Below are 24,024 nucleotides of genomic sequence, written 5' to 3' on the forward strand. Positions count from 1 at the left end.
TGCATTTTTTCAAGGTGCGCGCCTTAGGCGCGCCAGACGCAACCCGTTGCATTTTTGGGTCCGCCGAAAGGCGTAAAAAACGCATGCGCTCGCACACGGAATGGAACAAAATAACGCATTACAGCCTATGGGAAGGCAGGCGTGCGCATGGACATGCGTTCGTCTGCGTTTTTGTGCGCATGTGATTTTGGCAAAAAAATGTGTAGACACTGGTTTTAACCCTTTACCACAGGAGAAAACCAGTGCACAAATGTCCAATTGTATAAAATATAATATAAATCTTTATTTTGAGACTACAGGTAAAATTAGCAACAAATGCATACAATAGTGACACCAAGAAAAATTGGCAGCATGAAAGAGCACATTGTACCTATATCAGATGGTATCAAATAATCAGGATGTGCTGGATAGTAAATACAGAGTTAGCATAGAAGAACCCAGAGAGACAGAAGTTACTAAACAGGCATAAAGCCAATGAGTGGCCAGCAAAAAAAGTAAAGAGAAAAGTCCTTGCCAACTAACATCAGATTATAATGGAATAGATATACAAAGTCCCTTAGGGCTCCAAGAGCCATAGTAACTCCAGCACATACCAAAGAAGGGGTTAACACAGGGCTACCACACACTGCTAGACCTGGGGTGACAGCTCACCAGCGATCAGCCTAACGATGTCCCAGCGATCCCATCCATGTCAGATCGTTGGTGGGATCGCTGGGACATCGTTATGTGTAACGGGGCCTTTAGGTTCACTCCGAGTTTGTAGAATCATTTTAGAGCGGATTTGCTACGAAATCCTCTTCAAAATCTTTTCAGATACTCTGCGGACACCGGACACGCTTCCTGTTCATCTCAGTGGGAGTCTCTTTTGAGAGGCATTTTTTTTCCATCAATGTTTGGAAAACTTTGACAAAAAAAAAAGTATCATGGCTCGCCTTTTAGGCTATGTGCACACGTAACGGAACTCTCGTGGAAATTACAGCGAGAATTCCGGAATTCCATTCCGCGGGAAAATCGCATTTTAAATTCCCGCGATTTTCCCGCGGAAAAACTAGCATTTTGCAAGCGTAATTAGCTTGCAGAATGCTAGCGTTTTCCAAGCCATCTGAAGCATCGCTTGGAGAACTGATTGACAGGTTGTCACACTCATCAAACATAGTGTTTGACAAGTGTGACCAACTTTTTACTACTGAGGCTGCCTATGCAGCATCAATAGTAAAAGATAGAATGTAAAAAAAATAAAAAATGGTGTTATTCTCACCTTCCGACGTCCCGCGCAGACTTCGCGATCCCGCGAGAACGGACGCCATCGCGGGCATTTTCGCAAAGGATTACTGGGAACGAGAGCATGGAGAGAGGCGGGAAGGCTGCGCGGGACGCCGGAAGGTAAGAATAACAATATTTTTTATTTTAAATTCTATTTTTTACAGGGATATGGTACCCAGAGGACAGTCTCCTCTCCTCCGGACCGTGGGTACCATCCGCAATTGTTCTGCTTACTTTCTGCATGTTGTGTACAGCCACATGCGGAAAGTAAGCGTAACAATGCATTCCTATGGGTGCAAGATCACCGCGATTCCGCAAATTAATGAGCATGCTGCGTTTTTTTTTTTTTTTAAACCAGTTATTTTTATTTAGGTTTCAAAAGATTTTAAACAATAAACAGTGGATATCAATATACATGTAACAATTCACATATCTTGTAGTAATACAATCAAAGCCATCCCCTCCTCCCCCAATACTCCTTATGCCGGGTATATTTGAGAGTCTTAGCAATCATATCACCGCCATCCAGGCGGACCATATTTTTTCGAAAGTTCCTTCACCATGCCTTCGCCTGTAAATGCTTTCCTCTAAATGCATTACCGTACGTGTCTGAGCAATAAATTCCCTCCTAGTGGGGGGTTCCGAATCCTTCCATTTTCGTGCTATTAGTTTGCGTGCCACATACAGCAACCTCGCTTTTGCCACCTTGTAATGTTCTGAGACAGGTATCCCATCCACCTCCCCCAAAACACACAGCACTGGATTCCTGTCGAGCGTACATGCATAAGCTCTCTCAATTTTGTTGATAACGACCAGCCAGTATGCCACCAGCCGCGGACACGACCATAACATGTAACAGTCCGGCCTGGTCTGTGCCACATCTAGGGCAGCTAGAGTCTATGCTGCGTTTTTTACCGCGAAGCGATTCCGCCGCGGTAAAAACCGCAGCATTAGCACAGCATTGTGGAATCCCATAGGAATGCATGGGATGCTTATTTTTCGCGTTTTCGCGGCAAAATCGCGCGGTTAAAACCGCCGCGGAAACGTGAAAAAAACGCCACGTGTGAACTCAGCCTTAGGGTTTTTACTGCATTTTTCCTCATTGAAATCGATAAGTCCCAGTGCCAAAAATTTATTTTATTGCCTTTTCTTTGCAAAATTGTCTGCATTTTTCCATTGATAAAAAAAAAAAAAAACACGCAGGAAAATCGCTGAGTGTGAAAATGACCTGAATGTCTGAGCTGTGACCTCAGTCTGTGAAAGGAATTGCAGTCTTGTAAATAACAAACACAAACCATTTTCCCCAATCCAGCGCCGGCTCTTTACCGCTGCTCCTGTCTCTGTGCTGTGCTGCAGACAATCACTGAGCTCAGCGGCTCTGCTCATGTAGACGGCGCTGAAATGAGCAATTGGTTGCAGCACTGATGTGCACATTTTACACGATTTCACCGCTGCAGCCAATCACTGCGCTCAGTAGCCGTGTTCATGTAGACTGCTTGAAATGAGGGATTGGTTGCAGGGTTGATGTGTGACATTTATATGATGTCATTGCTGCAGCCAAACACTGAACTCAATAGTTGTGCTCATGTAGACTGCACTGAAGTGATTGGTTGCAGCGTTGGTGTATGCTGTTGATATGATGTCACCACTGCAGCCAGTTATTGAGCTCAGTGGCTTTGCTCATGTTGACGGCACTGAACTGAGCGATTGGTTGCAGTGTTGATGTTAATATGATGTCACTGGGTGTAATGGCTCTGCTTATGTAGACTGCACTGAGCCAAGCTATTGGTTGCAGCCTTGATGTGCACATTTTACACGATGTCATCGCTGCAGCCAATCACTGAACTCAGCAGTTATGCTCATGTAGACTGAACCGAACCGAGTGATTGGTTGCAGTGCTGAGGTGTGTTGTTGACATGATGTCACTGCTGCAGCCAATCACTGTACTTAGTGGATCTATTCATGTAGATGGCTCTGAGCTGAGTGATCGGTGGCAGCATTGATGTTTGCTGTTGGCTGCAGCGGTGACACAGTAACATTTGAGATGATATAACCTGTTAGGTAACAGTCAGCGGACGCAGCTCTGGATGTAACTGGAGTATAACACACGACATGCGGGTGAGCTTTATATTGGGCGTCCCCTCACCTCATTATTCCCCCTTTCTATCTCCAGGCTACCGCTGCTTCAAGGCTGTGATGTTCCTGACGGGTCTCATGTTTGGCTCGGTGGTCATCTTCATGTTGTGCTACAAGGAGCGGGTTCTGGACACACAGCTGAGCGTGGAGGCCAGCGTGGGCATCGGCCTGGGCATTGGCGTCCTGTGTGGCCTGGTCACCATGCTGGTGCGGAGCGTGGGACTCTTCATGGTGGGCTTACTGCTCGGCCTGCTGTTAGCCATAGCCGCGCTGATCGTCATGGAGCAGTTCTACCACCCGCGCACCGTCTGGGTCCCGGTGGCTCTGCTGCTCGGGATTGGGATGCTCTTCGCAGTGCTGACCTTACAGTGGCAGCGCTTTTTCACCACGCTCTCCACGGCCGTCTTTGGCAGCGCCATCATGACAGTGACTGTGGATTACTTCATCGAGCTCTTTTTGCTGGTGCAGTACGTGTACCAGCGCATGAAGGTGGACCCTCCGCAGCCCGTGTGCTGGTATAGCTGGGTGATCCTCGGCATCTGGCCAGTACTGAGTCTACTGGGAGTCCTGGTCCAGTGGAAAGTTACAGCCGAGGGCTACTCACACACAGAAGGTAGGGGCCCGACTACTCACTGTATACCGGCGGGGGTCATCACCAGGTGGCGTCTGGTACTCACATGTGTATGTTTCATGGATTTGTAAGAATTTTTAAAAAAATCTTGCATCAGCTATGTATAATTATATAACACAGGATCCACCAATCACAACAGATGTCACAGCTCACCTCCTCCTGTACAATGACTGATAACACCTCTATATACAGTAGATAACACAGGATTCACCATTCACAATAGCTGATGTCACAGCTCACCTCCTTCCTTTCCTGTACAATGACTGATAACACCTGTATAGATAGTAGATAACACAGGATCCACCATTCACAATAGATGTCACAGCTCACCTCCTCCTCCTGTACAATGACTGATAACACCTCTACAGTATATACAGTAGATAACACAGGATCCACCAATCACAATAGGTGATGTCACAGCTCACCTCCTTCCTTTCCTGTACAATTACTAATAACACCTGTATATACAGTAAATACAGTGCCTTGCAAAAGTATTCAGCCCCCTGAAACTTTTCAACCTTTTCCCACATATCATGCTTCAAACATAAAGATACCAAATATAAATTTTTGGTGAAGAATCAACAACAAGTGGGACACAATTGTGAAGTTGAACGACATTTATTGGTTATTTTAAATTTTTTGTGGAAATGCAAAAACTGAAAAGTGGGGCGTGCAATATTATTCAGCCCCTTTACCTTAATACTTTGTTGCGCCACCTTTTGCTGCGTTTACAGCTGCAGTCGCTTGGGGTATGTCTCTATCAGTTTTGTACATCGAGAGACTGAAATTCTCGCCCATTCTTCCCTGACAAACAGCTCGAGCTCAGTGAGGTTGGATGGAGATCGTTTGTGAACAGCAGTTTTCAGCTCTTTCCACAGATTCTCGATTGGATTCAGGTCTGGACTGTGACTTGGCCATTCTAACACCTGGATACGTTTATTTGTGAACCATTCCATTGTAGATTTTGCTTTATGTTTGGGATCATTGTCTTGTTGGAAGACAAATCTCCGTCCCAGTCTCAGGTCTTTTGCAGACTCCAACAGGTTTTCTTCAAGAATGGTCCTGTATTTGGCTCCATCCATCTTCCCATCAATGTTATCCATCTTCCCTGTCCCTGCTGAAGAAAAGCAGGCCCAAACCATGATTCTGCGACCACCATGTTTGACAGTGGGGATGGTGTGCTCAGGGTGATGAGCTGTGTTGCCTTTACGCCAAAAATATCGTTTGGCATTGTTGCCAAAAAGTTCGATTTTGGTTTCATATGGCCAGAGCTCCTTCTTCCACATGTTTGCTGTGTCTCCCAGGTGGCTTGTTGCAAACTTTAAACGACACTTTTTATGAATATCTTTGAGAAATGGCTTTCTTCTTGCCACTCTTCCATAAAGGCCAGATTTGTGCAGTGTACGACTGATTGTTGTCCTATGGACAGACTGTCCCACCTCAGCTGTAGATCTCTGCAGTTCATCCAGAGTGATCATGGGCCTCTTGGCTGCATCTCTGATCAGTCTTCTCCTTGTTTGAGATGAAAGTTTAGAGGGACGGCCGGGTCTTGGTAGATCTGCAGTGGTATGATACTCCTTCCATTTCAATATGATCGCTAGCACAGTGCTCCTTGGGATGTTTAAAGTTTTGGAAATCAGTTTGTATCCAAATCCGGCTTTAAACTTCTCCACAACAGTATCACAGACCTGCCTGTTGTGTTCCTTGGTCTTCATGATGCTCTCTGTGCTTCAGACAGAGCCCCGAGACTATCACAGAGCAGGTGCATTTATACAGAGACTTGGTTACACACAGGTGGATTATATTTATCATCATTAGTCATTTAGGACAACATTGGTTCATTCAGAGATCCACAATGAACTTCTGGAGTGAGATTGCTGCACTGAAAGTAAAGGGGACTAATAATATTGCACGCCCCACTTTTTAGTTTTTGAATTTCCACAAAAATTTAAAATAACCAATAAATTTTATTCAACTTCACAATTGTGTCCCACTTGTTGTTGATTCTTCACCAAAAATTTACATTTGGTATCTTTATGTTTGAAGCATGATATGTGGGAAAAGGTTGAAAAGTTCCAGGGGGCCGAATACTTTCGCAAGGCACTATAATACGGGATCCACCTTTCACAATAGGTGATGTCACAGCTCACCTCCTCCTCCTGTACAATGACTGATAACACCTCTATATACAGTAGATAACAGGATTCTCCATTCACAATAAGTGTTGTCATATCAAATGTAGATGTGGTTTATATGAACTACTCAGATGTAGTCGAGTTTATATGACATCACACAATGTGGGTGTGATTTATGACATCACATGGTGTGGGTGTGGTTTATATGACATCACATGGTGTGGGTGTGGTTTATATGACATCACATGATGTGGGTGTGGTTTATATGACATCACATGATGTGGGTGTGGTTTATATGACATCACAAGATGTGGGTGTGTTTTATATGACATCACATGGTGTGGGTGTGTTTTATATGACATCACATGGTGTGGGTGTGGTTTATATGACATCACATGATGTGGGTGTGGTTTATATGACATCACATGATGTGGGTGTGGTTTATATGACATCACATGATGTGGGTGTGGTTTATATGACATCACATGATGTGGGTGTGGTTTATATGACATCACATGTGGGTGTGGTTTATATGACATCACACGATGTGGGTGTGGTTTATATGACATCACACGGTGTGGGTGTGTTTTATATGACATCACATGGTGCGGGTGTGGTTTATATGACATCACATGATGTGGGTGTGGTTTATATGACATCACATGATGTGGGTGTGGTTTATATGACATCACATGATGTGGGTGTGGTTTATATGACATCACACAATGTGGGTTTGGCTTATCACATTACATTGATATGCTGTTTACTTTTTGATCCTCCTTCAATGATTGAATGTTTTCTGTCTACAGGTCCTATACAGACCTATATGTTTCCATGGTAACAGAGCACAAACAAACCCTGTGCAGTCCGATCCTGCAGTCCCTGACATTTTCTCGCTGGTGGGGGATAGGTTAGCGATTGAATTCCATTCAAACATTTTGGTCAGTTTGCCTCAGTAGCCTCCTGTGTTTCACTATAGCTATTGTTGGCTGCAGCAGGAGTTAACTCTGGATCCATCAGTGAGTTCACTATGACTATCTGCTCTGAACTATGTTTTATTGCTGTATTTCCGAGCTCCTCTCATCCGATTTATGACCACAGGCCAAGGATGAATGTGCAGTGAGAATAACAACCTATAAAAGCCAAAACGGTGCAACATTTTTAATAAAACCAAATTGCAAACATTTTTAGTCCCAAATACATGCGAATAAGTAAAGAAAAAAAATGTCCTCAAATTAATTCCCTTTAATTAAGATATGCATACAAACATTTCGGGTTAATAGAAAACACCAAAGCAATGATCATTCTTATAGGAAAAATGCACGAGAAATTATAAATAGTACACAATGCAAAAAAAAAAAAATGTTCATCTTTGTGTTTTTTTTTTTCTTCTGCAAAATAAATTGTAATTAATTAATTAGGAGGAATGCAATTAAGTAGCAATAAACGGGATGTAATAAATCAGAATCACACCCGGGAGGGGACTGCAATAACAGTAATTCAATTTGCCTTGTTCATTACAACACAGATAGGACTGGATATGGTGTTTGGTTTCATCCTGTGCTCCTATAGCGCCATCATCAGGCCACAAAGATGTACTGCAGCAGGATACTATGTAGCAAAATGGATATTGTTTCCTTAAATTCTGGCTGTCAGCCCTCTACAGGTACAACTTTTTCTCTGCTGTGACAAAGGATGGAGCATGCTGAAGTGCAGTCATACAACATGCCCAGTGTCTGCTGGCCTCCATGTACGATAGATTCGGTCCTGTCACAATATTTCCATAAACGTATCTGGGCTCCCAAAGGCTGCAGGCATGTGAGAAATCTCCCTGGCAGACCTCCGGCCAAGGTGACTGTCACTCTTTTTGCAGAAACTGATGGTAAAACTCACGCAGTCATTAAACGGAAGCTATCGGCAGAAACTGACGCATTTTATTACTTTTTTATTGAAATTGGCAATGTGTTTTTTTTTTTTTAATACCACGGACTTTATTAAAATCAAACTAGTTTGCAATTTTCACACTGGCCGATGGGGCTATTTATGACTCCTACTTCCTATCCTTCTTAAAAAGAGTTTACAGCAGTTTCCTTATCATCACAGACATTATTAAAATCACTGAAAACATCTCTATACACAGCTGATTACACAGGATCCATCTGTCACAATAGGTGATGTCACAGCTCACCTCCTCCTGTACAATGACTGATAACACCTCTATATACATATACAGTAGATAACACAGGATCTATCAGTCACAATAGGTGATGTCACAGCACCTCCTCCTCCTATACTATGACTGATAACTCCTCTATACACAGCTGATAACACAGGATCCATCTGTCACAATAGGTGATGTCACAGCTCACCTCCTCCTGTACAATGACTGATAACACCTCTATATACAATAGATAACACAGGATCTACCATTCACAATAGGTGATGTTACAGCTCACCTCCTCCTCCTGTACAATGACTGATAACACCTCTATATCCAGTAATAACACAGGATCCACCAATCACAATAGGTGATGTCACAGCTCACCTCCTCCTGTACAATGGCTAATAATACCTCTATATACAGTAGATAACACCGGATCCACCAATCACAATAAGTGATATCACAGCTCACCTGCTCCTCCTGTACAATGACTGATAACACTTCTATATACAGTAGATAACACAGGTTCCACCATTCACAATAGGTGATGTCACAGCTCACCTCCTCCTCCTGTACAATGACTGATAACACCTCTGTATACAGTAGATAATGCGGGATTCACCTTTCACAATAGGTGATGTCACAGCTCACCTCCTCTTGTACATGACTGATTACACCTCTATATACAGTAACACAGGATCCACCATTCACAATAGGTAATGTCACAGCTGACCTGCACCACCTCCCTTTGTATTTACTTTTGCACACAGTCATATGATGCTTCAATACAAAATCTAGTGTCAAGGTCTGTTCAGTGCTGCTAATGTACATGTTGATTTTCTGAAAATAGCAGAAAGTTTAAAAAAAAAAAAAAAAAACCTTAGTGGATAGTGAAAAAATTCTAAGATTACTATTTCTTATTTTTAATAATGATGTAACATGGAAGAAAACAATTGCCACATTTAAAAACTTAAAAAATACATTTAATACAAAAAGCCCACTTTTAGCAAAAAGTTGTTTTTTTATGGGAGCTTCCCTTTAAAGTGAATGTCCGCACCATTTTTCTTTTCACCTTTAATATATAAAAAAAAAAATGTGTTACTATTATATCTGAATAAGAATTGGGCCTTAGATTTGCTGACCTGACCCAAAGATATAAATCCCTAAATCCCCTTGCACAAGCATTTTAAACCTGCTGGCTGCCACTAGGGGGAGCTTACTGGAAGACAAGTTTCCAGACAGCTCCTGAGCTCCCTCTAGTGGAGGCTTTAGGTACAGAGATTTTTTTCATGTAAGTTATTATTTTGGGATTCGGAGCTCTGAATAATGAAAACTGAGTTCTTATCACCTTAATGATATATTTAAAAAAAAATAATCAGTAGAATTTTGGACCTACAATTCACACCGTAAATGTATGAGACCACTGTCAGCTAATAGTAACATTTATTTTACTTTTCTTTCTGTCACAGTTGCATACACTGGGTAGGGTAACCCCGGTACAAGATGAAGGTCCACTTGACCTCCAGGAATATTTTGTTAATCTAATACCTGGATTATATTGGATGTGTTATTGAATAAGAAACATTAATTCACAATTGCAATCCCACTTTAAACTTTATGCTGCGGCGGTGTCTTCTGCTGCGGCGGCCTCTTCTGTTGGGATGGCCTCTTCTGCTGCGGCGGCCTCTTCTGCTGTGGCGGCCTCTTCTGCTGCGGCGGCCTCTTCTGCTGCGGCGGCCTCTTTTGCTGCTGCGGCCTCTTTTGCTGCTGCGGCCTCTTCTGCTGCTGTGGTGGCCTCTTCTGCTGGTGCGGCCTCTTCTGCTGCTGTGGTGGCCTCTTCTGTTGCAGCGGCCTCTTCTGCTGCGGCGGCCTCTTCTGCTACGGCGGCCTCTTCTGCTGCGGCAGCCTCTTCTGCTGCTGCTGCGGCCTCTTCTGCTGCTGCTGCTGCGGCCTCTTCTGTTGGGATGGCCTCTTCTGCTGCGGCGGCCTCTTCTGCTGCGGCGGCCTCTTCTGCTGCGGCGGCCTCTTCTGCTGCTGCTGCGGCCTCTTCTGCTGCTGCGGCGGCCTCTTCTGTTGGGATGGCCTCTTCTGCTGCGGCCTCTTCTGCTGCGGCGGCCTCTTCTGCTGCGGCAGCCTCTTCTGCTGCTGCTGCGGCCTCTTCTGCTGCTGCTGCGGCCTCTTCTGCTGCTGCGGCGGCCTCTTCTGTTGGGATGGCCTCTTCTGCTGCGGCGGCCTCTTCTGCTGCTGCGGCCTCTTCTGCTGCTGCGGCCTCTTCTGCTGCTGCTGTGGCCTCTTCTGCTGCTGCGGCGGCCTCTTCTGCTGCTGCGGCGGCCTCTTCTGTTGGGATGGCCTCTTCTGCTGCGGCGGCCTCTTCTGCTGCGGCGGCCTCTTCTGCTGCGGTGGCCTCTTCTGCTGCTGTGGTGGCCTCTTCTGCTGGTGCGGCCTCTTCTGCTGCTGTGGTGGCCTCTTCTGCTGGTGCGGCCTCTTCTGCTGCTGTGGTGGCCTCTTCTGTTGCAGCGGCCTCTTCTGCTGCGGCGGCCTCTTCTGCTGCTGCGGCCTCTTCTGCTGCTGCGGCCTCTTCTGCTGCGGCAGCCTCTACTGCTGCTGCGGCAGCCTCTTCTGCTGCTGCTGCGGCCTCTTCTGCTGCTGCGGCCTCTTCTGCTTCTGCGGCCTCTTCTGCTGCTGCGGCGGCCTCTTTTGCTGCTGCGGCCTCTTCTGCTGCTGTGGCGGCCTCCTCTGCTGCTGCGGCGGCCTCCTCTGCTGCTGCGGCAGCCTCTTCTGCTGCTGCAGCCTCTTCTGCTGCTGCGGCCTCTTATGCTGCAGCTTCGGACATAGAATTTTTTGTTTGCAGGAAGCAGCTTTGCGACCTCCATGTTGTTCCTCGGTGACCACCCCCCTTTAGCACAGAGCACATTCTATCACATGGAAAATATTAATAAAAGATCCATCAGCACGGTGTAATTGAGATCTCGCCGTCTCACTGATTGGAACTGATGTTTTATCACCGGGGAGATTAAATAGATTTGTCTCCTAATGAAAGCAACTGCGGAGCCTGAGCACAGATCTCCTCCATCACTACATGACCGGCCCTATAATTCATTATTAGCATAACTGTCTCCGCATTTTCCAACAGTTTCCTGCTATTTTTTTTTTAAAAATGTTGCCGCTGGGAAACTACTGAAGAGGCGTGGCTTTGACAAAAGGCGGGGCTTAAAACAGACTTCCTGCACTGGTACAGCTCCTGCTGCAGCCCATTGTCTTAAATGGAGGCTTCTGTTAGAGTTGGAAGGGACCTCCAGGGTCATCGTGTCTGACCCCCAGCTCAATGCCGAAGTCACTAAACCATCTCAGACAGATGTCTGTCCAGCCTCTGTTTGAAGACTTCCATTGAAGGAGAACTCACCACTTCTCGTGGCCGCCTGTTCCACTCATTGATCACTCTAACTGTCAAAAAGTTTTTTCTAATATCTAATCTGTATCTTCTCCTTTCAGTTTCATCCCATTGCTTCTCGTGTTTGTGTAAAAGAGAATAATGATGATCCCTCTACCCTGTGACAGCCCTTCAGATATTTGTAGACAGCTATTAAGCCTCCTGTTAGCCTTCTTTTTTGCAGCTAAACATTCCCAGATCCTTTAACCGTCCCAGTCATAGGACATACTTTGCAGTCTGCTCACCATCCTGGTCGCTCTTCGCTGAACTTGCTCCAGAACTGGACACAGTATTCCAGATGAGGTCTGACCAAGGAGGAATAAAGGGGGATAACTACTTCACGTGATCTAGCCTGTATGCTTCTCTTAATACATCCTAGTACTGTCTTTGCCTTTTTTTTTGCTGCTGCATCACACTGGTGATTCATGTGCAGTCTGTGATCTATTAGTATACTCAAGTCTTTTTCACACAGACTGTTGCTTAGTTCTATTCCTCTCATTCTGTAGATGTAATTTTCGTTTTTCCTCTTCCCAAATGTAGAATCTTGCATTTCTCCTGGTTAAATACCATTCTATTTGTCACTGCAGATTTTTCAAGCTTATCAGGATCCATCTGAATTCTGTCTCTGTCATCTCTAGTGTTAGATATCTCTCATAGCTTTGCATTGCCTGTAAATTTGATTTGTTTACCTTCAGTTCCCTTATCTAGATCATGTATAAAAATGTTGAACAACAGTAGGGCTAAGACAGAGCCTTGTGGTCCCCACTTGAAACACTCCTCCAATTGGATGTTCAACCATTTATTACCACTCTTTGAGTCTGATCACTGAGCCAGTTATGAATTCACCTTACTGCAGCCTTGTTAATCCTATACTTGGTCATTTTTTCAGTAAGGATAGTATGAGATACTTTATCAAATGCTTTGTTGAAGTCGATATATACTATATCTGCTGCATTTCCCTGATCCACCCAGTCAGTGATTCCATCATAGAAGGAAATGAGATGAGTCTGGCATGACTTGTTTGCTACACACCCATACTGACTCTGGTTAATTACTATATTCTTCTCCAAGTACTTACATACATGCTAATTAATAATATGTTAAAAAATCTTTCCTGGTCTGTAATTTCCTGGCTCCATCTTATTTCCTTTTTTGAAGATAGGGACAACATTTGCCCTGCTCCAATCTTCTGGGACTTCTGTTCTCCAGGATATTAGTAACCATATCTGTTTGTAGTATTGAGAGCCTGCAGCAAAATAGTGAGCTGTAACCCAGCTTTCCCACTGTTTAGATCATCATAACAGCTCACATATAACACTACTTTACTGTAACCCAGCTTTCCTACGGCTCAAGTCAGGTTCTGTCACTGCATTAACACACTCAGTGGTAAAAGTGGGTAACAGTGATCACCTGTTCTAAGACTGCTGCTGATTCTAAGAAAAATGCATTGCATATCAGAGATGTTATGCTCTGAGACTACTGCTGAGAGTGGAAAAGCTGGGTTGTTGATTAGTGTTGATATGTTCTGAGACTACTGCTGACAGTAAGAAAGCAGAGTTGCAGCTTTGTGCTGATATTTCCTAAAACTGCTGCTGATGCTGGGAAAGTTGAGTTACAGTTCATTGATGATATGTTTTGAGACTACTGTTGAACATTTCCCTGTATGGTTGTACCATGTTTATTTAGCCTTTTACAATACCACCACTATGCTACTATTATAATCCGATTACATTACACAGCCATAATAACCTTTGATCTCCATACCTTCCTCTTCAGAGTTTATGTCTTTCTGTGATCACTTATAAAAAAGAATAATATTTTGTATCTACAGTTGAAACCAGAAGTTTCCATCCACTATATATAAAGACACATCTGCAGGTTTTTCTCAATAACTGACAAGAAATCAGAATAAACCTTTCCCGTTTTAAGACAATTAGGATTACCATAATTATTAATATTTGCCCAATGCCAAAATAATGGGAGAGAGAATGTTATAAGGCATTTTTATTACTTACTGCAAAGTCAAAAGTTTCCATCCATTTCATTAGCATTTGGTTCCATTGCCCTTAAGCTGAATGACTTGGGTTAGACGTTTGGGATCTCCTTCCACAAGCTTCTCACAATAGTTGGTCGGAATTTGGGCCCATTCCTCCTGACAAAACTGGTGTAACTGATCCCGGTTTGTAGGTCGTCTTGCTTGCACCGTCCTTTTCAGCTTTGCCCATACATTTTCAATAGGATTGAGATCAGGGCTTTGTGATGGCCGATCAAAAACATTGACTTTGTTATCCTGAAGCCACTTAGTTACCATTTTTGCAGTATACTTCGGGTCATTGTCCATTTAGAAGACCCATTTTCGCCCAAGCTTTAACTTCCTGGCTGATGTCTTGAGATGTTGCTTCAGTATTGACACATAATCTTCTTTTTTCATGATACCATCTATTTTGTGACGTGAGCCATTCCCTCCTGCAGCAAAACAATCCCACAACATGATGCTGCCTCCCTCGTGTTTCACAGTTGGGATGGTGTTCTTAAGCTTCCAAGCTTCTCCCTTTTTCCTCCAAATGTAACGATAATCATTATGCCGAAAATGTTCAATTTTAGTTTCATCAGACCACAGGACATGTCTCCAAAAATTAAGGTCTTTGTTCCTGTGTGCATTTGCTAACATTAATCTGTCTTTTTATGTTTCTTTTGGAGTAATGGCTTCTTCCTGGCAGAGTGGCCTTTCAGCCCATGTTGATACTGTCCTCGTTTCACTGTGGATATTGACACAATCTTACCAGCTTCCACCATCATCTTCACAAGGTCTTTTGTTTTTGTCCTTGGTTGATATGCACATGTCGGACCAAAGCACGTTCATCTCTGGGACACAGAACCCAGCTTCTTCCTGAGCGGTATGATGGCTGGACATTCCCATCTTGTTTGTACTTGTGTATAATTTTTTGTACAGATGAATGAGGCACCTTCAGGTATCTTGAAATTGTACCCAAGGATGAGCCAGACTTGTGAAAGTCCACAATTCTCCTCCTGATATCTTTGCTGGTTTTGTGAGACTCTCCCATGATTCTACACAAAGAAGCAGTGTGTTTCAGGTGTGCATTAAAATACATCCACAGGTGCATCTCTAATTAACTCAGACATTGCCAAAAAAACATCATCATCATATGGGCAGTCCAGAATTGTTTAAAGTCATAGTAGTCTTAGTGTATGTAAACTGTTGACTTTGTAGTAAGTAATAACAATGCCTTAAAACATTCTCTCTCTCTCTCTCTCTGTCTCTCTATTCTGGCATTTGGTAAATCTTAATAATTATGGTAATCCTAATTGGACTAAAACGGGAAAGGTTTGTTCTGATATTGATGTCAGATATTGAGAAAAACATGCAGATGTGTCTTTATATATAGTGGATGGAAACTTCTAGATTCAGCTGTATTTATTTTAAATATATAGAACTGTCAAGATTAAAAATAAAAGCATCCAGAAACTGCAAAAGATTTTTCCTTTCAATACTGGATTAAAAAATATATCCCTTTAAGATAGAAGTGTTACTTCAAAAGTGTCCATACATCAATCTTTATTCTGCCACAGCATACAAGTTCAGATTGGTCAGAGGTGAGGTCAGAGGTGAGGTCAGTGATGGAAGCTCCTGCTGCAGCCAGTTGTCTCATAGCCTGACACAGAATAGTGATGTTCCTTGTCAGGCTGTGAGACAACTGGCTGCAGCAGGAGCTTCCATCACTGACCTGTCTGCATTTTTATGTCGGCTGAATAATTATCAAATAATATAGATGTGTGTATATATATATATATATATATATATATATATATATATATATATATATATATATAATATAATATATATATATATATATATATATATATATATATATATATATATATATATATATATATATATGTATTTTCTGTATTCATAAAGTACCTATCACCACCAGTCAGGGGTGACCCTTTTTTATTTAAATTTGGTAAGGGCTCAGTCAGTATATGCAGTGTGGAGGGTTGTGGGATCAAACTTTGCATGTTCGGACCTGACTTTTGCTAGAACGTGAGGTCATTTAGGGGCTTTAGGGATCTTCTGGCCACTATGGCTGATGAGTGTTATTCTGGTCAGTCTGAGGCTGCGCACCTTTTTGATAAATGAAAAGAGCAGCCACGGACTAGTGATAGGTGATCTTTAATCTTCCTTTAATGTGGCAATGTGTCTATACGTCTGATTACATACACAATATGTGATATTAATCAATCTGGTATACCCTTCACGTATTTAGTGATATTGACCATTCTGGTATAACCTGGGTAACATCTGTATATAATTATGTACAGCTGGTATAACCTGGGCATCTCCTGTATATAATTATATACTGTATGTACAGCTGGTATAACCTGGGCATCTCCTGTATATAATTATATATGTACAGCTGGTATAACCTGGGCATCTCCTGTATATAATTATATAATCTGGTATAACCTGGGCAGCTCCTTTATATAATTATATATGTACAGCTGGTATAACCTGGGAATCTCCTGTATATAATTATATAGGTACAGCTGGTATAACCTGGGTATCTCCTGTATATAATTATATATGTACAGCTGCTATAACCTGGGCATCTCCTGTATATACTTATATATGTACAGCTGGTATAACCTGGCATCTCCTGTATATAATTATATATGTACAGCCGGTATAACCTGGGCATCTCCTGTATATAATTATATATGTACAGCTGGTATAACCTGGGCATCTCCTGTATATAATTATATATGTACAGCTGGTATAACCTGGGCATCTCCTGTATATAATTATATATGCACAGCTGGTATAACCTGGGCATCTCCTGTATATAATTATATATGTACAGTTGGTATAACCCGGGCATCTCCTGTATATAATTACATTCAGAGATCCACAATGAACTTCTGGAGTGAGTTTCCTGCACTGAAAGTAAAGGGGCCGAATAATATTGCACGCCCCACTTTTCAGTTTTTGCATTTCCACGAAAATTTAAAATATCCAATAATTTTCGTGCAACTTCACAATTGTCTTCCACTTGTTGTTGATTCTTCACCAAAAATTTACATTTGGTATCTTTATGTTTGAAGCATGATATGTGGGAAAAGGTGGAAAAGTTCCAGGGGGCCGAATACTTTCGCAAGGCACTGAATATGAACTACTGGTATAACCTGGGCATCTTCTGTATACAATTATATATGTACAGCTGGTATAACCTGGCATCTCCTGTATATAATTATATAAGTACAGCTGGTATAACCTGGGTGTCTTCTGTATATAGTGTTATATCTACAGCTGTTCTATGTTACACACCTTCTTGTGTATAGTGATGTGAACCATGCTGGTATAATCTGGGGACCTTCTGATATATGTTCTGAGACCTGTAGTCACTTTCCATTCTCTCCTTCCTCACAGTTATCATCAGTCGGCAGCAGCGTAGAGTTCAACTTATGAAAATAAAGCAGAGAGAGGAGCGTAAGGAGAAAAAGAAAAAGAAGAAGAGACCTCATCATCATCCTCACCCACAGCACAAAACACCGCATCCACCGGAGCCAGCCTTCCGCAGGAAACCTACTCCTATTCGGCGATTTGACGGCGATGTGATTTCCCCAGTGAGTACTGGAAATGTAATCTCTCTGCTACAGGGGACCTCCACCAAAGTCCATCATGTGTAATGTGTGTAGTGTTTTGGAATATCAATGAGTGAATCTGCTTCTGTTTTAGTGGATTTGAGGGGCGGGGAGAACGTTCTATGGATATCTTCATCCTTGAGAAGGGGCGGGCTCAACGATAGTTAGGTCTGATGTTGGGAAATGTTTCTGTGGTCCATGGTGTACCTGACCACCCAAAAGCTGATGTTCTCAAGAAGATCTTACAAATCTCTGGTCCATGAGAAGGAGGAGGTTCCTTGACCAATTTTTCTGCTACCTCTGCACCTCCCCTGTGTTAATGGGACCACACAATCCCCCTTCTCCACTTTTTAGGATATACAGTATATGGCATTGGGAGAGTCTCATGGTTGACCTTATCTTGTCTTTCTCCAGAGCTACATTCAGAGTTTTCGAGACCAACAGTCGGGTTCATCTCGGGGCCGGATGACCGGTGCTCACACGGTGGTGGATTTGGACTATGACTGCGGCTCCAGGGTACCATTGACCTCCGGAGCAGCCACGGCCGTACGAGTATAGCACAGAGGGAGAAGAGCAGGGAGGAAGACCCGGGAGGAAAGGGAATCACAATGACACCCAGACATTGTGCTGTAACAACTCCAACACTGTGACTATGAGAACCCATCGGAGTTACGTGACATATTCCATTGCAGTGAGCGGACACTAGCGGCAGACTCTTCGAACGCTGCGTAGACAGTGCGATGACTCCCACCTACCTCTCTACAAACACCACACACACAGACATTCCAACCTCCCTCCCGGTGGTAACACTTCAAGCTCTGATCTCTCCTTACATGGACCTCCATTACCTCTCCCCTTGAGAACTGGATCTACTGGACGAAGGAACACAATGGGAATCCACCCAATCAACCGACGTCTTACCCTGAGCCTGTACCAGTGTCGGCTAGTGGCCGTGTTTAAGACCAACCGCGGGCATGTTTTGTTGGTTTTTTTTAAATGGCTTTTTATCATGTGCAGATGTACCGACAAGGATTTATTGTGTATATTATCATTTTATTTAATTTATTAAAAAAAAAAAAAAAATTAATTTCTAAGATCCAGCGGGAGAGGTTCAAAAACATCAATTTCAGGAACAAAAGCCACAAGACTGATTTGGATGGTAAACATTAGAATTTTCTGAAGTTTTTCAATGGATGTTTTTTTAAATTGTTATTATTATGGGACGAGGGTGGGCGACAGAATGAGCGGCTCATGTATGTTGCGGTATGGTTGGTCATGGCGTATGACGGACTGAAGGATGAAGACACAGTTGTCATCGTCACGGGTCTCCAACTCTTCCTTCCCATTTGTTCTGTAGATATAACGAGTTTGTGGCCTCATTATGCCGTGCAACAATGTATCAACTTGTCGATTACGTCCAATGAGAGGACGGTTATGTCCAATTCAAAGTCATTTGTGAATGTTAGTGGCCAAATATAGTGACGGATGGTGGTCATTGGCAATCTTACCATTGTGTTCATGTATTTTCCATATTATTCACCCTGGGGGGGTCTTTTTTTTGCTATGCTAATTGTCGCCCCCTTCAGGGCGGAATAGAAGTGATAACTGTTCTGATCATATCCTAATAGTTATCGCTTCTTAAAGGGGTTATCCACCACTAGACAATCTCTGTTAACTGTCTCAGGGTGCGGTATAAATAAAAAAAGTAATCTATATCAACCCCAAGGATCGGTTGGTATCCTTCACTCTTTTCCCTGTGTCCCCCGTCAGTCTCCAAATATAAATAATATCACACGACCAACGCAGCGGCCGCTGATTGATCGCAGCCATCAAAGTAGAAAACTAGATGTAATTTCAGGACATCGGTGGGGGTCACGGCTGAGAGTGTAGGAACGGCGCCAGTCCCGGTGGTATGGTTTTTTAACTTATGCGTAACCCTGTCTAGTAGGAACAACCCCTTTAACACTTAAGCTGCTGTTCTGGTAAAAATAAATAGAGTATGTTTACAGCACTAGCTGCTATACTGCCCTCTATGGGCCAAAGAGGGATTTAAATTTCTGACATATTTTTTTAAAGGGGTTATTCCAGTATGATTTTGTAACCCTAACCCATACTTAATTTTTCAAGATGCGATTTATCTACCGTAATTGGTATTATCAGCAAAGTAACATGATAGTGTGCATGAAGCTTTAGACTGGTACTAAGCCACTGTTTAGACCCTATTTTTTTTTTTTTTACAAAAATCTGACTAGTATGACAGTAAGAGATTGAGGAGAGGATCCAGGCCTTCCGCTGCCCTCAGCTCAGTGCCAGCAATGGGTTGGAAACCTTGTTGCTAAGTATGAGCCTGATATTAGCAACCAGACTGTCTCAGATCCTTAGGTACCAGACTGTCTCAGATCCTTGGGTACCAGTCTGTCTCAGATCCTTGGGTACCAGTCTGTCCCAGATCCTTGGGTACCAGTCTGTCCCAAATCCTTGGGTACCAATCTGTCCCAAATCATTGGGTACCAGTCTGTCCCAAATATTTGGGTACCAATCTGTCCCAAATCCTTGGGTACCAGTCTGTCCCAAATCCTTGGGTACCAATCTGTCCCAAATCATTGGGTACCAGTCTGTCCCAAATATTTGGGTACCAATCTGTCCCAAATCCTTGGGTACCAATCTGTCCCAAATATTTGGGTACCAATCTGTCCCAAATCCTTGGGTACCAATCTGTCCCAAATCCTTGGGTACCAGTCTGTCTCAGATCCTTGGGTACCAGTCTGTCCCAAATCCTTGGGTACCAGTCTGTCCCAGATCCTTGGGTACCAGTCTGTCTCAGATCCTTGGGTACCAGTCTGTCCCAAATCCTTGGGTACCAGTCTGTCCCAGATCCTTGGGTACCAGTCTGTCTCAGATCCTTGGGTACCAGTCTGTCCCAGATCCCTTGAAAGCAGTCTGTGTAAAAACAAAAACCAGACCCTGAAAACAGGAGATAAGCCATGACCATCTCCATCTCAGCTTGCATTATTAATCAGATATTGTAAATCTAAATTAAGATGGAGAGACTCCTAAAGATAAAGTTGGCCATACACATACACTGTAGTTGGCTACACACACGAATACATGGTCTGCCGTCCTCTCTCAACTTCACCATGCACATGAGCGCTCAGTTTGGCCAAGCGCTCGTTTTTTTTCAGAAAAAGGAGAAAGGAAGAAGCTGCTGAAAAAAACATCTGTACCTTAAAAACAAAAAAAATCAGATGTTGAACATCTAAATTCTTCATTTCCGTGACATCTGTCAGGAAAGAATCGGGAAGCCACCAAACACGTCAGATGGTCGAACAATTCCATCGAAATCGCCTCATTTGGCTGACTGTCATCTAATGTTTATGGAGGCCTTAACATTAAACTTGCCAACTTTTGAGTGAGCCTTCTGACAGGACAGTGCATTTTTCTCTAAAGCCACCCCATTTTGTGGACCTCACTTCTTCCACTCCTCTTCCATGCCCCCTCTATGGAAGACATCTTCCGTGCCGGGCAGACTTGCCAAATCAAGGGTCTTCCCATTTAGCAGGAGTCTCCTGCAATGTTCCCTTGTCGTCATAGCATTGGTGGTGGTCCTTGGTCTGGAGATTCCATCTTTGCACTAGAAGGCATTACATCTCCATCAAACCAAATGCCATCCTTGGCGCCTGGAGATATGAGATCCCCAGGGAAAGGACATAGGGGACCGGTGGGTATTTCAGCATCAAAGGACCTTCTCTCTGGTGTAACTTGAGACTCATTGGGCCTGAATTCAAAATCTGCAACATGGCCCTCAACTATCACTGTTCTTTCATAATATTGGTTCTATCCTACGGCCAAATTGACCTTTTGGGCCCCTCTTGATTCAAAGGTCAAGTGCAACTGCAATCCCTGGGCCTACTGAATATGCACCCATGGCGCCTCTATTCTGTTTGGATATATCTCAATAACATGTCAAACCTTTGAGGGATCTTGTACAATTGGTCCATTTTCTACATCTTCCTTAGATTCTCTAAACATTTATATGTGGGATTCATGACAACTTGTCCTTTTCCACTTTTCATGCATTGGTTGCTATGGGCAACACCAACCTTTTTAGTCTGCACTATTTTGTATACATGAGGCCAATGTGCCTTGTTACCCTTAGCAACCAATCCAGTGTTGTTTAGAAAGTGAAAGTAAATTCCTGATTGGTCAGCGAACTATTCGGCTCTTATTTAGAATACCATCAGTCTCGTCATCCCATATTTCTGCAGGGAAAATTCGCCAAAGTGCCCCGTTATGGCGTTTATCTCATACCGCACAATCACAAACCGATATTTTATATGGTAGATATATATATTCAGGGTCGTAGAAGAAAGGAGAATTTCAAGTGAAACCCATTGCCTAAATCACAAACCATGCCGCCATTTTGTGAGCCGAGTCTGCATAGAGAACACTTCAGTCGGCCGAAGCCTTTTCAATTAGGGATTTAACATTTAAAGAGTGGAAATGACCGGCGGCCATTTTGTGGGTGTTCATGAAATTTGCAGTAAATCGGATTACAGGCATGAATATCGTCATAAACCACACAGGTTGTTTCTTAGATCACTGATAAGTAGCCCGCTATCGGTGAGGCTGACAAAATGGCCGCTTCCCCTGGGTGTCAGAAGCATACTCCATGCCATGGAAGAAGCGGATGTGATGGCCTCACTGTGTCTGCGGATGAGAGGATTTTGACTTGCATGTGAGAAGACGCTCGCTCGAGCTCCTGTGGGAGGGAGACATTTTCTTGTTTTAAATATTTTTATCTGTGCCAAACCCCACGTCTCTTGTAAATATGACCCAATTCTTCATTAAAGTAATTTATTTCAAGTCTTCACTAATGTGTCCCATTTTTTTTCCAGACCGACTCAGTAAATTATACCGCTATAAGAAAAGTGTCATACAAATAATGCCAGAAGAATAGTGTCATATAGTGCCTGCAAAAACCCCGCTATATGCACAGTGCCTGCAAAAACCCCGCTATATGCACAGTGCCTACAAAAACCCCGCTATATGCACAGTCCCTGCAAAACCCCGCTATATATACAGTGCCTACAAAAAGCCTGCTATATTTACAGTGACTGCAAAAATCTCCGCTATATATACAGTGCCTGCAAAAACCCCGGTATATTTACAGTGCCTGCAAAAATCCCGCTATATACACAGTGACTGCAAAAATCCCCGCTATATACAGTGCCTGCAAAAATCCCCACTATATTTACAGTGACTGCAAAAATCCCCGCTATATACAGTGCCTGCAAAAATCCCAGCTATATACAGTGCCTGCAAAAATCCCCACTATATTTACAGTGACAGCAAAAATCCCCGCTATATTTGCAGTGACTGCAAAAATCCCCGCTATATACAGTGCCTGCAAAAACCCCGTTATATTTACAGTGCCTGCAAAAATCCCGCTATATGCACAGTGCCTACAAAAACCCTGCTATATGCACAGTCCCTGCAAAACCCCGCTATATATACAGTGCCTACAAAAACCTCGCTATATGCACAGTCCCTGCAAAGCCCCGCTATATACACAGTGCCTACAAAAATCCCGCTATATGCACAGTGCCTGCAAAAACCCTGCTATATATACAGTGCCTACAAAAACCCTGCTATATTTACAGTGACTGCAAAAATCCCCGCTATATATACAGTGACTGCAAAAATCCCAGCTATATACAGTGCCTGCAAAAACCCCGGTATATTTACAGTGCCTGCAAAAATCCCCGCTATATACAGCGCCTGCAAAAATCCCGCTATATATACAGTGACTGCAAAAATCCCCGCTATATACAGTGCCTGCAAAAATCCCCACTATATTTACAGTGACTGCAAAAATCCCCGCTATATTTGCAGTGACTGCAAAAATCCACGCTATATACAGTGCCTGCAAAAATCCCCGCTATATACAGTGCCTACAAAAATCCCGCTATATGCACAGTGCCTGCAAAAACCCTGCTATATATACAGTGCCTACAAAAACCCTGCTATATTTACAGTGACTGCAAAAATCCCCGCTATATATACAGTGACTGCAAAAATCCCAGCTATATACAGTGCCTGCAAAAACCCCGGTATATTTACAGTGCCTGCAAAAATCCCCACTATATACAGCGCCTGCAAAAATCCCGCTATATATACAGTGACTGCAAAAATCCCCGCTATATACAGTGCCTGCAAAAATCCCCACTATATTTACAGTGACTGCAAAAATCCCCGCTATATTTGCAGTGACTGCAAAAATCCACGCTATATACAGTGCCTGCAAAAATCCCCGCTATATACAGTGCCTGCAAAAACCCCGTTATATTTACAGTGCCTGCAAAAATCCCCGCTATATACAGTGCCTGCAAAAATCCCGCTATATATACAGTGACTGCAAAAATCCCCGCTATATACAGTGACTGCCCAAAAATCCCCGCTATATACAGTGCCTGCAAAAATCCCGCTATATATGCAGTGCCTGCAAAAATCCCCGCTATATACAGTGCCTGCAAAAACCCCGCTATATTTACAGTGACTGCAAAAATCCCCGCTATATACAGTGACTGCCCAAAAATCCCCGCTA

General features: G+C 43.2%; 1 protein-coding gene across 2 annotated transcripts in view; it reads left to right on the forward strand.

Annotated features, from left to right (window-relative positions):
- TMEM198 (transmembrane protein 198) overlaps positions 1–22,290 on the forward strand; it is a 29,804-nt gene extending 7,514 nt beyond the window's left edge. For both annotated transcript variants that reach the window (XM_073545492.1, XM_073545491.1), the window contains 3 exons: positions 3,437–4,012; positions 17,206–17,402; positions 17,835–22,290. In XM_073545492.1, the coding sequence (XP_073401593.1) occupies positions 3,437–4,012; positions 17,206–17,402; positions 17,835–17,978 (917 nt within the window). In that variant the 3' untranslated portion in view covers positions 17,979–22,290. The remainder of the gene's footprint in view (positions 1–3,436; positions 4,013–17,205; positions 17,403–17,834) is intronic.
- The last annotated feature ends 1,734 nt before the right edge of the window (positions 22,291–24,024 follow it).

Source organism: Dendrobates tinctorius, unplaced genomic scaffold (assembly GCF_039654945.1).
Source record: "Dendrobates tinctorius isolate UK_male_01 unplaced genomic scaffold, ASM3965494v1 ptg000143l, whole genome shotgun sequence".
In the NCBI taxonomy this organism is placed as follows: Eukaryota; Metazoa; Chordata; class Amphibia; order Anura; family Dendrobatidae; genus Dendrobates; species Dendrobates tinctorius.